Here is a 13,230-nt window from a genome sequence, read left to right on the forward strand (position 1 = left end):
GTTACCTAGCTTGGTAATGAAACATCTACAAGGAGAAACTGTTGTAAAAAGGGAATCTATCGGGTGAAATCCAGCAGGTTCCGGTGGCGGAAATTTTGAGCAGTTCGGAGAACCAGTAGTGGAAATTTTGAGTAGTTCAAAGAATCGGCAAATACCACCTCTGGCTGGCCCCAGAGTGGAGTGGGAATGGGGATTTTGCAATATCCTTCCCCTGGAGTGGGGTGGGAATGGAGATTTTGCGGTATCCTTCCCCTGCCATGCCCACTAAGCCACGCCCACAGAACCGGTAGCAAAAAAAATTGGATTTCACCATTGGAATATATGTTTTGTGTTTGTCATGTTGTCTTCTTGTTTTAAAAAATAAAAAGTATTTTAAAAAATAAACATCTACAAGGAAAACAAGATCAGGAAAAACACCAAGGACTCGACTCTCAATCTTGGATTTTTCCTGGTCACTCTTTAATTTACGTCTCCTTTCCTTAGAGACCTATTTTCAGCAAACCTAACCAGTATTAGGAAGATTCTGAATGGTCAAAAGGAACCATAGGATATGAAATGTTGAATAGTCTATATAGGATGATGTCTTTTTGCCTGAAATGTTTGTTTGTTTTTTTAAATATTTTAGGAAATCTTCAGATTGAGACAAGACAAAATAACCAACCCATCCCAAGGAATCACAAAGACCATCATCACAAAAAAGTAATGCTATTGTGAGCAACTGGTTGTTTCCGTTTCTTGAAAAGGTGTATTTATTTTTGGGGTACGAATCTTTCTGCCCCGATCAGCATCCACCAAAAGCTAGCAGACTTAAGCACAAATAGAAACTGACACTAAGTCATAAAAAAAAGGCAAAAACTGAAACTTATTGAAAAAAATACACTTACTGAGAATAAAGTATGCAGAATGTCTTTTTTTGGAATGTAATTAAAAACCACAGTAATTCCCTCTGGCAGGGTTTAATTTAGCTAAGCTTCACAATTATGTTTCAGAGGAGAGGTTGAAATCAAAAAGGTTTCGCCGCTTTTATCACGGTTAACGTTAAATTTGGTCTCCCAATCAGCTGGAGAAAACCAAAATTATAAAAGGAAAGACATAAAAAAAAATCAAAAGGAAACAAAAATTAGAAATGGTGCAGGAATGTTTATGCCATATGTATCCTTCCAATTCTTCTAAATGTAGATAAATAAAATTATATTTCATCAGTTATAACTCAACTGGAACAGTTGGATTTTTTAAAAAATAGGTTTGGGTGGAATCGGTGTACAAACTTTGTGTGTGTATGTGTGTGTGTTTGACTCAGTCTTTGAATAGTCGCTGCAGTTTTTTTGGCAAGATTTTGGAAGTGATTTACTATTGCCTGCTTCCTCGGGCTGAGAGAGAATGACTGGCTCAAAGTCACCCAGCCTTTGTGCCTAAGATGGGACTAGAACTCACGGTCTCCCAGTTTCTAGCCTGATGCCCAGACCGCTAACACTAGCTGGCTTTCAATCTAGTTGTGGCAATTGTTGCAATAGGCAGATTATAGTCCTGCTTTGAAGAATGAGAATAGGATTAGGAATAGGAGTAGAAATAAAAGAAATAGAAATAATAGAAATAGAAATAATAGAAATGGAAATAATAGAAATAGAAATAATAGAAATAGACCAGCCCTTGGGGGTCTTTTAGTCCAGCCTTCTGCTCAAGCAGGAAATCCTATACCAGGGGTGTCAAACTTGGCAACTTTAAGACTTCTGGACTTCAACTCCCAGAATTCCTCAGCCAGCTTTGCTTCATCATTGGAAGCTTTCAAGAAAAAAATGGACTGCCATTTGTCAGCAATAGTATACAGTCTCCCACTTGGGTGAGGGATTGGATTAGAAGACCTACAAGGTCCCTTCCAACTCTGTTAATCTGTAAAACTTTGCTGTTTTCACTTCAGAGGATCAGGTTTCAAACATTGGAAAAGATCCATTTGAAGAGACGGAGAATATTGAATAACAAGGAACACGGATCATAGAGTCATAGGGCTGGAAGGCACCTTGGAGGTCTAATCCAATCCCCTGCTCAATGTAGAATTGATTCCAACCAGGTCAAATGGTTGACCATATTTTTTGGAAATTCTCCAGTGATGGAACATCCCAACTGTGGAAAGAAAGCTCTTCTACTTTTCCAATTCTTCTCGCTGTCAGCAAACCTTTCCTAGTTTGGATTTTAACAAGCTTCCATTCATTACTTTTGTATGGTACATGACATATTCTAGATGATATCCTGTGATAAGCCACAGAAGAGTGGATGATCTAAGCTCCCGTGAATAAATCAATTTTCTGAATTACTTATTTTTTTTATTTATTTGCATTTATATCCCGCCCTTCTCCAAAGACTCAGGGTGGCTTACACTATTTGAAAGCTTTGCTGGCTGAGGAATTCTGGGAGTTGAAGTCCACAAGTCTTAAAGTTGCCAAGTTTGGACACTCCTGTCTATACCATTTCAGACAAGTGACTGTCAAATATCTTCTTAAAAACCTCCAGTGATGGAGATCTCACGATTTCTAGAGGCAAACTGTTCTACTGACTAATTGTCCTCACTGTTAGGAAGTTTCTCCTAAATTCCAGGTTGCTTTTCTCCTTGATTAGTTTCCATCCATTGTTTCTTGTCTTGCCTTCTGGTGCTTTGGAGAATAAATTGACCCCCTTCTTCTTTGTGGAAGCCCCTCAAATACTGGAAGACTGCCAGCATCGTGTCCCCTCTTAGTCCTTCTTTTCTCTAGACCGGCCAAACCCAAATCCTGCAGCCATTCTTCATATATTTTAGTCTCCAGGTCTTTGATCATCTCAGTTTTAATAATAATAATAATAATAATAATAATAATAATAATAATAATAATAATAATAATAATAATAATAATAATAATAATAATAATAATATTTTAATTTGTATACCGCCCTTCTCCCAAAGGACTCAGGGCGGTTTACAGCCACAGTAAAATACAAAAACTACAAATACAGTGCTAAAAACAAACATTAAAAAACTTATTCAATTGGCCCCATTTAAAATACAATATCAACCCTGTAAAACTGATAAATTTAAAACCCATAAAATCAATTAAAAATTTTAAAAATTCAAGCCAGTCCAGCAAGACGAAATAAATAAGTTTTAAGTTCACGGCGAAAGGTCCGGAGGTCAGGTAATTGTCGAAGTCCAGGGGGAAGTTCGTTCCACAGGGTAGGAGCCCCCACAGAGAAGGCCCTCCCCCTGGGGGTCGCCAGTCGACATTGCTTGGCTGACGGCACCCTAAGGAGTCCCTCTCTGTGGGAACGCACCGGTCGCTGGGAGATAGAAGGTGGCAGTAGATGGTCCCGTCTATTATGCCATCTAAGAGCTACTTGAGACTCCAGAAAAAGTGCAGAGAAGAGCAACCAAGTTGATTAGGGTACTGGAGGCTAAAACATATGAAGAACGGTTGCAGGAACTGGGCATGGCTAGTCTAGTGAAGAGAAGGACCAGGGGAGATATGATAGCAGCGTTCCAATATTAGAGAGGCTGCCACAGAGAAGAGGGGGACAACCTGTTTTCCAAAGCACCCAAAGGCCAGACAAGGACTAAAGGATGGAAACTGAACAAGGAGAGATTTAACCTGGAAATAAGGAAAAAGTTTCTGATAGTGAGAGCAATCAACCAGTGGAACAGAAGTTCCTTCGGAAGTCGTGGGAGCTTCATCACTGGAGGCTTTCAAGAAGAGACTGGACTGCCATCTGTCAGAAATGGTGTAGGGTCTCCTGCTTGGGTGGAGGGGTTGGACTAGATGACCTACAAGGTCCCTTCCAACTCTGTTAATCTGTGAATCCCCATTGACGTTTTGCTTCTCGCCGCTTTTCTGCCCCAGGTACAGGAATCACTATCCCATCCTCGGCCTCCTGTCCGATGACTACAAAACTACGTCATCGTCTCTTGGAGAAACCCAGACGATTGTGATTGAAAAAACCGGAGAAACCTGGCAGAAGGTAACCTCCTCTGGCAGATGGTCCCCCACATCCCAGTTAGAGGTGCAGGAGGACTTTCAGGAACCTGAGCCTTAGGATTTGAAAAGAGGGGAAGACGTGGGAGGACAGTAACCAAATTCAAACGACAGGTAGCCTTCGACTTACGACCGTTTGTTTAGAAACCATTCGGAGTTACAACAGTACTGAAGAAAGGCATTCAGGACTGGTCCTCACAGATACGACCATTGGCAATCTCCTCCAGGATTGCTTGATAAGAATTCAGGCGCTTGGCAAATGGCATTTATTTGCAATGGCTGCAGCATCTCAGGGTCCTGTGGCCGCCATTTGTGACCGTCCCAGCTGGCGTTCTACAAGAGAATCAAGGTGGGGGGGGATCTGGATTCACTTAATGACCGCACGATTCATTTAATGACTGCGGTGATTCCCTTGGCAGTCGTGACCCCCCCCCTTTCCAAAAAAAAGTCTTGAATTGGGCACCAGACTCAAGATCACTTATCGACTGCTTGCTTTAGCAATGGAAAATCTCCTCCCCAATTGTGGTCATAAGACGAGGACCATCTGTAGAGGTAGTCCTCGACTTACAACGGTTCATTTAGTGACCGTTCAAAAATTACTGGGGGGAAAAAAGTGACTTATGGCCCTTTTTCTTACTTAACGACCGTCGCAGCATCCACATTGGTCGCATGATCAAAATTCAGATGCTTGGCAAACTGGTTCGTATTTATGACGGTTGCACTGTCCCGGGGTTACGTGATCCCCTTTTTGCGACCTTCTGACCAGCCAAGTCAAATGGGGGAAGCCAGATTCGCATAACAGTCGTGTTACTAACTGAACAAGGGCAGGGATTCACTTGGCAACAGTGGCGGGGAGGGTTATAAAATGGGGCGAAACTAACGTAACAACTGCTGTGCTTAGCAGTGGAAAATTAGGGCTCAACTGTGAGTCATAAGTCGAGGACCTGTATTTGTGCAGAAACAGTACTAAACCCTCGGTTCTCAAACTCATTACCCCCGAAGGCAATTGGCGGAATAGCATTATTAGAGGTTGGTCAGGAAACCTCAAATTTTTTTACTAATTGCTATTTGGTCTTGAAGGCCAACGTCTTAGATTAGAGCTGGACAAAACCCAAAAAGTTCAGGATAAATAATAATTCATCAGTGAAGATGTGGCGATGAATAACATGTCCTATTTTCCCTTCCTCGCCCCCCCCCCCCCAACAGGATTCGTTTACTTCTGATTAGAGACCCGCTGGCTTCTTTCAAGAATGAGTAGATCTCCTGGACAAGTTGTGACTGATCAGAAGAGTCTGCATCAAAATGAATATCGTTGCGTTGCTATTGTTTTGCTTGCCTTCATATAATGCTTAAAAGTCTGAGATAATTCTGGATCCGTCAGGGGTTGGCAGGAGTTGCGAAAGCACACTTGATACCAAAGGCAGCATTTGAACAAGTTTTTCGCAGCAGTGGGTTGCTACTTTCAAACTTAATTGGTCAGCTGAAGCAATGTATGGATATATGTATGGGGTCAGGAAGGAAGGTGGGCTGGGGAATTCAGAAATCACGTTTATGCTAGCCGAGCTTCTGTCTTCTCCCTTTTTTACTCCCAAAGATCTGAGAAACGACATCCGATACCTGCCTGATGCTTCAGTTTGCAGAGATCAATAATTACTGACTAAATGTTTTTCTACTTTATTGGAAACGTTCAGTCCGTTAACCAATATTATCTAGGAATCGGTAAGAGATTCTCAGTCATCCAGGTTGTCCCAAAGGTGCTTTTTCAGGAGGCAACTGGACTTCCTTGTTTTTTTTTCTTTTGAAGACGTTTCGCTTCTCATCCAAGAAGCTTCTTCAGCTCTGACAGGATAGTGGGGAACGGAAGGATTTATATTCCTTGCAGACAGCTGGTCATTTGCATCCTTTTAGAGGGTCGTTGAGGCCACTTGGAGATTTATCTGTGTCCTCAGGGTCACCTCAGTGGTACACCTGGTTCCTGTAGCCTGCAGTTTTTTTCCTCTGGAAATCCATTCCTACTCCCACACCATTCAAAGGGTGTTCGTCCCAAATTGAATAGCTAAAAGTCTGCAGAACAAAATTTCCACTGCTAAGCAAGACAGACTTGGAGGAGAAGCAAAATGTCTCCAAAGAAAAAGTCCGGTTGCCTTCTGAAAAAGCACCTTTGGGATTATCTAGGAATGCTAAGATTGCTTCCAACACAGCCGATTAATGAAAGCAGTCAAGTGTTATTTGAACACGTATACTTTTCTTTAATATATGTTTTCTCACTAGTAGTTGTCTATCCTTTTGGAAAGCAGAAAGAGTTAGCACCTTTAGTTAAAGTACCTAATCAGTAGAATTTGGGTGTAGGGTTGGTTTTTGATATTGCTGTAGTTACTCTGTGGTGTGGTGGGTCAAATCTTGAGTTTGGACCAAATGCGGTAAATTTTTGTTCTATGCTTTGATTGGTCGCATGAAGCTAAAATCGAAGATGTGGGGAAGGAGGAAGGACTGGAAGGAGAATTGATGAGAAAGGAACTTCGCTACGGCTGTTGGTTAAAAAATTGTATGCCGTTCAGAGAACATTAGATAATGATTAAGGACAAGTTGAAAACTGGCTTTGAGGTTTGAAAATTGTACTTGTTTGAGCGTTGCGATGGATGTGGTCGTAGATTCACAGCATCACAAGCAAGGTCAGTTGAAGTTGTACTGTACAGTCTTCCATCTAGTGCTGGGGAAGACGCACCTCCCAATTCAGGAAGGCAAGAATGAGAGATGGAGAGTAGATGACACACTTGCAGGAGATATGTCTTCGATTCTGCTGTGCATAGATGCAGCATGCTTGCTTATTCTTGATGGCTTATAGAGTCAACTAACTGATAAAGGAGGCTTATATTTGTAGCTCAGGGTTGAAATGAGAGGTCTGATGTTCTTTGAACTTGGTTGTTGCAGACGTTTAATTACCAAACTAGGTATCATCATCAGGGCTAGAAGGGAGTGGGGTTTGTAATTGCGTCTTGTATGTAAGCAGAGAGCAAACCCCACTTCCTTCTAGCCCTGACGATGTTACCTGGTTTGGTAATGAAACGTCTCAGACAGCTCAGACAGCACCAAAGATCCCTAGGAGACAATTAACTTTATAAATGGAAATAACGTAGTGGGGTGGGGGGTGTCATAGAAAGATGTGTAATATTCCCTTTCTCAAAATTGGCCTCAGGATTTGAGACTGAAGAGTTTGCAGTTAACTGGTCTACACAAGGGAGCATCCTATGTTGCGATGTTGCATTAATGGTGCAACTAAGATTGATGTAAATGTTTAATCTTGCTTCCAGATTGACAGGCAATGGGTTTACCAGGCACAGAAATGCAGAATCTCTGTAGAATTGTATATGGCAGGGAATAAAATATGAAAAAAATATTCTTTACCTCCATTTTTGTGGCACAGATCTATGAAGCCTGGTTAAACCCTAACTATGGAAATAAATAAATAAAAACTCCTGGATTTTATAAGCTGTGTTAAGACTTTTAGACAAAGGAACTGGTAAATAGCTCTGAGGCTGTGTGCTTTGTACTGTAGTCTCTCAAGACAAAAGATTTCCTAAGAGTAAGCTTTTTCTAAACAATCATTGAATGTCTTTATCAATGACGGCTTTTAGATGCATGAGTCAGCTTTTGATGTCACTTCATTTCCTATTTTGACAAGAGGTTTATTTCATCTCTCATCTTTTGACCTGAAAAACATTTGCCGTTTGTTCAACGATGTTCTTTAAAAAAACACGCACACACACACACAGATCTGAAATACAAAACAATAATAATAGACTTAATAATAATAAACACAGATCATCTAAAACTTCAACCCCACTGTTTGAAGGCTGCAGCTCTCTGCCAAACCTTCCCTAGAAGTAATTCCGATTGAGATTTAAATTTCAAGTCGGGTCAAGCTCTTACATACAACTTGCATTTTTAGAGATAGCTTTGAAAAAGCGGAAAATAAACTCTGAGCCTGTGTTAATGTTGTGATTTCAGAGGCAGTGAAAATATGGAGGATGTGGTTCAGTGATTATTCACAATTCTAAACTATTATTGAATGTCTTTATCGAGGATAAAGATTTAGAGTCGCTTTGGATAATGAGGTGGGCGGCATATAAATTTAATAAATAAAATAACTCAAATCAGCTCCCATACGGACCTTTTATTCTTAGGCAGCTAAATCTATTTAAGCATCAGCTCACAATGGTGACCTACTGCACGTTTACTGTACATATACCATGTATCTCGAGTAGGCATAACTGTCTAGACAAGCTTCAATATAACAGAAAAATCTAATTTGATAGGACTTGGAATTTATTGTATTTTTTGACTTGCCAGAGTAAAAGTGTTGAGGCTCACATTTCTCTCTCTGGCTTCCTTGCTCTATAGCAGGGGTGTCCAAACTTGGTCCCTTTAAGACTTTTGGACTTCAACTCCCAGAGTCCCTCAGCCAGCAAAGCTGGCTGAGGAACTCTGGGAGTTGAAGTCCAAAAGTCTTAAAGGGACCAAGTTTGGACACCCTTGCTCTATAGCAAAGGTCTCCAACGTTGACAACTTTGAGACTTGTGGACTTCAACTCCCAGAATCAGCAAAGCTGGCTGATGAATTCTGGGAGTTGAAGTCAACGAGTCTTAAAGTTGTCAACGCTGGAGACTCCTGCTCTATAGTATTGCTGAAAGTTGAACAGTCAACCAAACTAATACAGTTAATCCTCGACTTACGACCACAACGGAGCCCCAAATTTATGTCGCCAAGCAAGACTTAACAACCTTTCTTGCCACCGTTGAGAAGCGAATCACAGCCGTGGTCAAGCGGTCAAGTAACATGGTTGTTAAGTGAATTGTCACGAGGTCACAAAAGGGGATCAGATGACCCCCGATTACTGCAACCGTCATAAATATGAGTCGCCTAACATCTGAGTTTTGATCACCTGACCATGAGAATGCTGCAATGGTCATAAGTGTGAAAAAAAAAAGCTCATAAGTCACTTTTTTTCAGTATCATTGCAAATTTGAACGGTTGTTCAATGAATTGTTGTAAGCCAAGGACTAGCTGTACAAGCAAAAAGGACGAAGTTGGATTTTGAAATGGGTGAAAATTAATGAAGCGTATTTCGCTATTCTCAAACATAATCGCAAACCATTTGCTCAATATCTCACAGAAGGAAAACGTTAGGAGTTTAAAATATTTTAAATTAAGAGCTGTTTTGCAACTATAAAATGCCAGTGGGTTTTCTTGTAAAGGTCTTGTTTTGTGGCTTTGGTAATGTTTATCCTTTTTTCTTGCCCTTGCCTGGGTGAAGGTGTTTTTGGAATTGACATGGACAACCTTGAATAAATCCGTGATAATATACAAGAATACAACTGACTCTCTTGGTTAATTTTTTTTTTTAAAAAAAAATACGTTTCTAAGCTTGACGGTTTAGATCTCATGTTTCTTCAGGCTGTCGCTACGTAAATAAAACTGGACATTAACTCAGGGGTGAAATGTAAAATTTGTTACTGCCGGTTCTGTGGGCGTGGCTTGGTGGTGGGGGTAATGTGACTGGGTGGGCGTGGCCAACTTTTTTTTTTTTAACTTTTAAAAGCATTGTAAAAAAATGCTTTTAAAAGCTTCTGACGATCAGGCAACTCAGCTGGAATCGCCAGAGGAGCCTTTTAAAAGCATTTTTTTCAACCTCTTCGCCCAAAGAGGTTGTAGAAAAAATGCTTTTAAAGGGTTCAGACAATCCCAGCTGAGTTGCCTGATCGCCAGAACCCTTTAAAAGCTTGTTATTTTACAGCCTCTTCGGCCGAAGAGATTCTGAAAAAATGCTTTTAAAAGGTTCAGACGATCCCAGCTGAGCCGCGCTATCATCAGAGGCTTGGTTTTACTTTTAAAAGCATTTTTTTCTAAGAAAAAATGCTTTTAAAAGTTTTAAAAAAACCCTGATGATCGTGCGACTCAGCTGGACAATGGACGGGGGGACGACGGGGGGCAGGGATTTTTGTTACCGGTTCTCCGAACCATCCGCTACCGGATCAGGTGATCTGGTCCGAAACAGGAGCATTTCACCCCTGCATTAACTGTTCATCTTAGGCATACAACATGTAGAACTGGTGGTAGAACTGGTGGCCTTGTAGATTTCCAAAATAAGTATATAAGCTAGAATAGCCTTCTTTAAAAATATAAAAAGTACAAACCCAAGGAGCATCCTTTGACATTTAAAACAATTGCATGACGTGCAAGTAATTTTAGTAGAAATGCGATGTCAGTTTCTTACTCACTTTAAAAGTTTTAGACCTTGTTAAATATTTTAATTAGAGCTATACCACCTGGCACTTATAAATTTTTACAGCCCTTTTTCTTCCGCCATCTAGCAGAAGGTCCACAGTCCACATTTTGTAGCTGAGCTATACAAATCACAAGAGCTTAAGTGTTAATGTTTGGGGCAAACGTATATGACATGCTGCACGATCCTTGCTAATGCATCCTATGAACTAACAGCAATTTAATAAACCAGATTTACTTTCAAGAGTCTCTTTCCTTGGGGTGTGTGTGTGTGGTTGTGTGTGTGCATAATTAAACATGGGAGGGGAAATCAAGCCATTCAGGAATTTCAAGACTATGAAAAGTGCTGGAAAAACCATAAATTTTACAAATCCCAAAGCACATTTTAGATTTATCTATCATGCTTAAGTGACAATTTAAACGTGAACTGCCAAATGGGCTTAAATTTCAAGTTTTGTGACAAAATGGGGCCTCTGGTGGCTCAGACTGCTAAGACAGTCTGTTATTAACACAGCTGCAAGTTCAAGTCCCACCAGGCCCAAGGTTGACTCAGCCTTCCATCCTTTATAAGGTAGGTAAAATGAGGAGCCAGATTGTTGGGGGCAATAAGTTGACTTTGTATATAATATACAAATGGATGAAGACTATTGCTTGACATAGTGTAAGCTGCCCTATAAATTCAAATTAAAAAAAAAAAATCAACGCGTTTCTCAATTTTGCACATAATCTACCAAATGGACCTCATGATTAGAATATTTAGCATTCTGTATTCTGCTCTCCCCTCCAGCTCCAGCATAACCCCCCCCCCCAAGATTTAATGCTACTATCTCACGTAATCAAACCTTTTATTATTGTTAGGTTGTCCTTGACTTAGTTAGTTAGTTAGTTGTCCTTGACTTATTTGACTATTGTTAGGTTGTCCTTGACTTACTTAGTGATTGTTCAGTTACAACGGCACCGAAAAGTGACTTATGACCACTTTTTCACACAATTGTTGCAACATCACCAAGGTCACGTGATCAAAATTCAGATGTTTGGCAACCAATTCACATTTATGACGGTTGCAACATCCTGGGGTGGTGGGTGTCATGTGATCTTTTGCAACCTTCTGACAAGTGAAAGTCAATTGGGAAGCCAGATTCACTTAACATCTGGGTTATTAACTTAATCAATTGCAAAGATTCACTTAACAGTGGTAAGAAAAGTCGCAAAATGGGGGAAAACTCAAATGTTTCACTTAGCATCGTAAATTTTGGGCTCAATTGTGGTGTTAAGTCAAGGACTACCTGTATAGCAACACACTGAATTTTTCTACTAGAACATTGTGGTGGTGGTGTTTTTGAGCCATATTAAAATAAATATCACTGTTGCAATTTTCCTAATTACTGCAGATGTAAGAAATAAATTGTTTCATGACACTGAAACTAAATGAAACTTTTTTGCATTGGGAAGACACTTGAAGACAGGTTTTTCTTGTACTTTTGTGTAATAATCACAGTAAGCAAGAAATTTAAGTACATAAATTAGGAGTGGGTGACACTTGATTGGCAGCAGAAAGGAACAGAAAGGTTCTTGAGTTTGGAGTGCAAGAGATGCATTTTATTGTATGCTCATTACAATGAGTAACACATTTTAAAATAATAATCCCACATAACAGTGACAATCTTATTTTACAGCGTGTACATCATTTTTACAGCCACATAAAACACAAGTAGTTTCCTATGGTTTCCCAAAGTTAACTTTCCGAAGTTTGGAAATATATATATAAAAAAATTATTTCTCAAGGAACTGATTCTCATCTGGTGCAAAAACAAAGTATGAACATTATCTGAAACACAAAACCACAATATAGTAGCATGAATGAATTAAAAGTTACAATTTTATCATGTGAACAGCTGTGTGCAAACATGAAGCAACTTAAAACTTTTTTTTTCTTTAAAAAAAGGACACGTATGTATAACATTTATGAAGGTTTTTTTTTTAATTATTAAATAGCCCTAGACCAGCTTGTTATATTAAGCGGCATTTTTGCAGCATGCTAACACAAAGCATTGTTCAAAGGGATGCGTATTTCAAATGTATACACTGTAAACTGAAAATCCATGTCTGCCCCCAAGTGGCAGTTTACTGTTCGGGTTAAATACTGCATACAATAACTTCCATACAGATTGAGAATGCAAGTTTATAGTATGGTATATTGTTTCATATGAATTCTTTTTAAAAGGTGCAATTTTCGTTTCTATATTGATTTCTTTAAAAAAAAAGAAAAGATAAGATTAATAAAAAGTCGGGGTCCTGGATGCCGACTTGCCAGAAATACTGCTTTTGAAAGATTCTCTAGGATTTTCCAACGGCTGGCGTTGTTCTACCTTGATACTCGCTCTTAAGGACAGTTGTGAAGTCACAAGAAAAGAAAAAACAAACAAACCAGTGCCCCATAACTGCATCTATCAGATTTTTTTTTGTTTTTTTTAAAAAAAAAAAACATTGGTCAAAAGTTACTCGTAATAGTAATATATGTGCCGTATTAAACATTCAGCTGTAGTTTCAGGTAAAAAGGGAAATTATGTACATACATGTCCTCGGTCCCTAGCACCAAACTTTTGATCTCGGAAAACATAATGCTGTATTTTTCAACACGATAATCCGGCAGTACAAAATAGGTTAGCAGCTCTGAAAGAAAACTTTGGAAATTGCTCGTTCAAACAACAAAAGGGAGAGAACAAAATGTTTACGTATGAAATGTTATGATTGCTTTAAAATGAAAAAAAAAGGACAGATCTAAAAATTTGACCCATTTATTGAATATTATGTCCTAGCACAATTTTCTTTTTTAAAAAAAAAATGTAAGGACTATATAACTGACTTCTATCTAGCTTCACTGTTCAAAACTTCATGTGATATATTTGTTCTAGCAAAAACACTTTGAAAGAACTTTTGTCCCTGATTTTCA

General features: G+C 39.4%; 1 protein-coding gene across 2 annotated transcripts in view; it reads left to right on the top strand.

The window, feature by feature from the left end:
• The window catches only part of POF1B (POF1B actin binding protein), a 69,934-nt gene extending 59,413 nt beyond the window's left edge, over positions 1–10,521 (top strand). Inside the window, exons 13-16 of one of the 2 annotated variants that reach the window (XR_009156687.1) lie at positions 626–699; positions 3,864–3,981; positions 5,202–8,401; positions 8,545–10,521. Coding sequence is in view for 1 of the 2 variants with exons in the window: in XM_058196672.1 (XP_058052655.1) it covers positions 626–699; positions 3,864–3,981; positions 5,202–5,222 (213 nt within the window). In the remaining variant the exon portion in view is untranslated. Of the gene's footprint in view, positions 1–625; positions 700–3,863; positions 3,982–5,201 lie in introns of both variants that reach the window. The other variant, XM_058196672.1, reaches the window with a different exon arrangement.
• Positions 10,522–13,230: the final 2,709 nt, after the last annotated feature.

This window comes from Ahaetulla prasina, chromosome 11, assembly GCF_028640845.1.
Source record: "Ahaetulla prasina isolate Xishuangbanna chromosome 11, ASM2864084v1, whole genome shotgun sequence".
In the NCBI taxonomy this organism is placed as follows: Eukaryota; Metazoa; Chordata; class Lepidosauria; order Squamata; family Colubridae; genus Ahaetulla; species Ahaetulla prasina.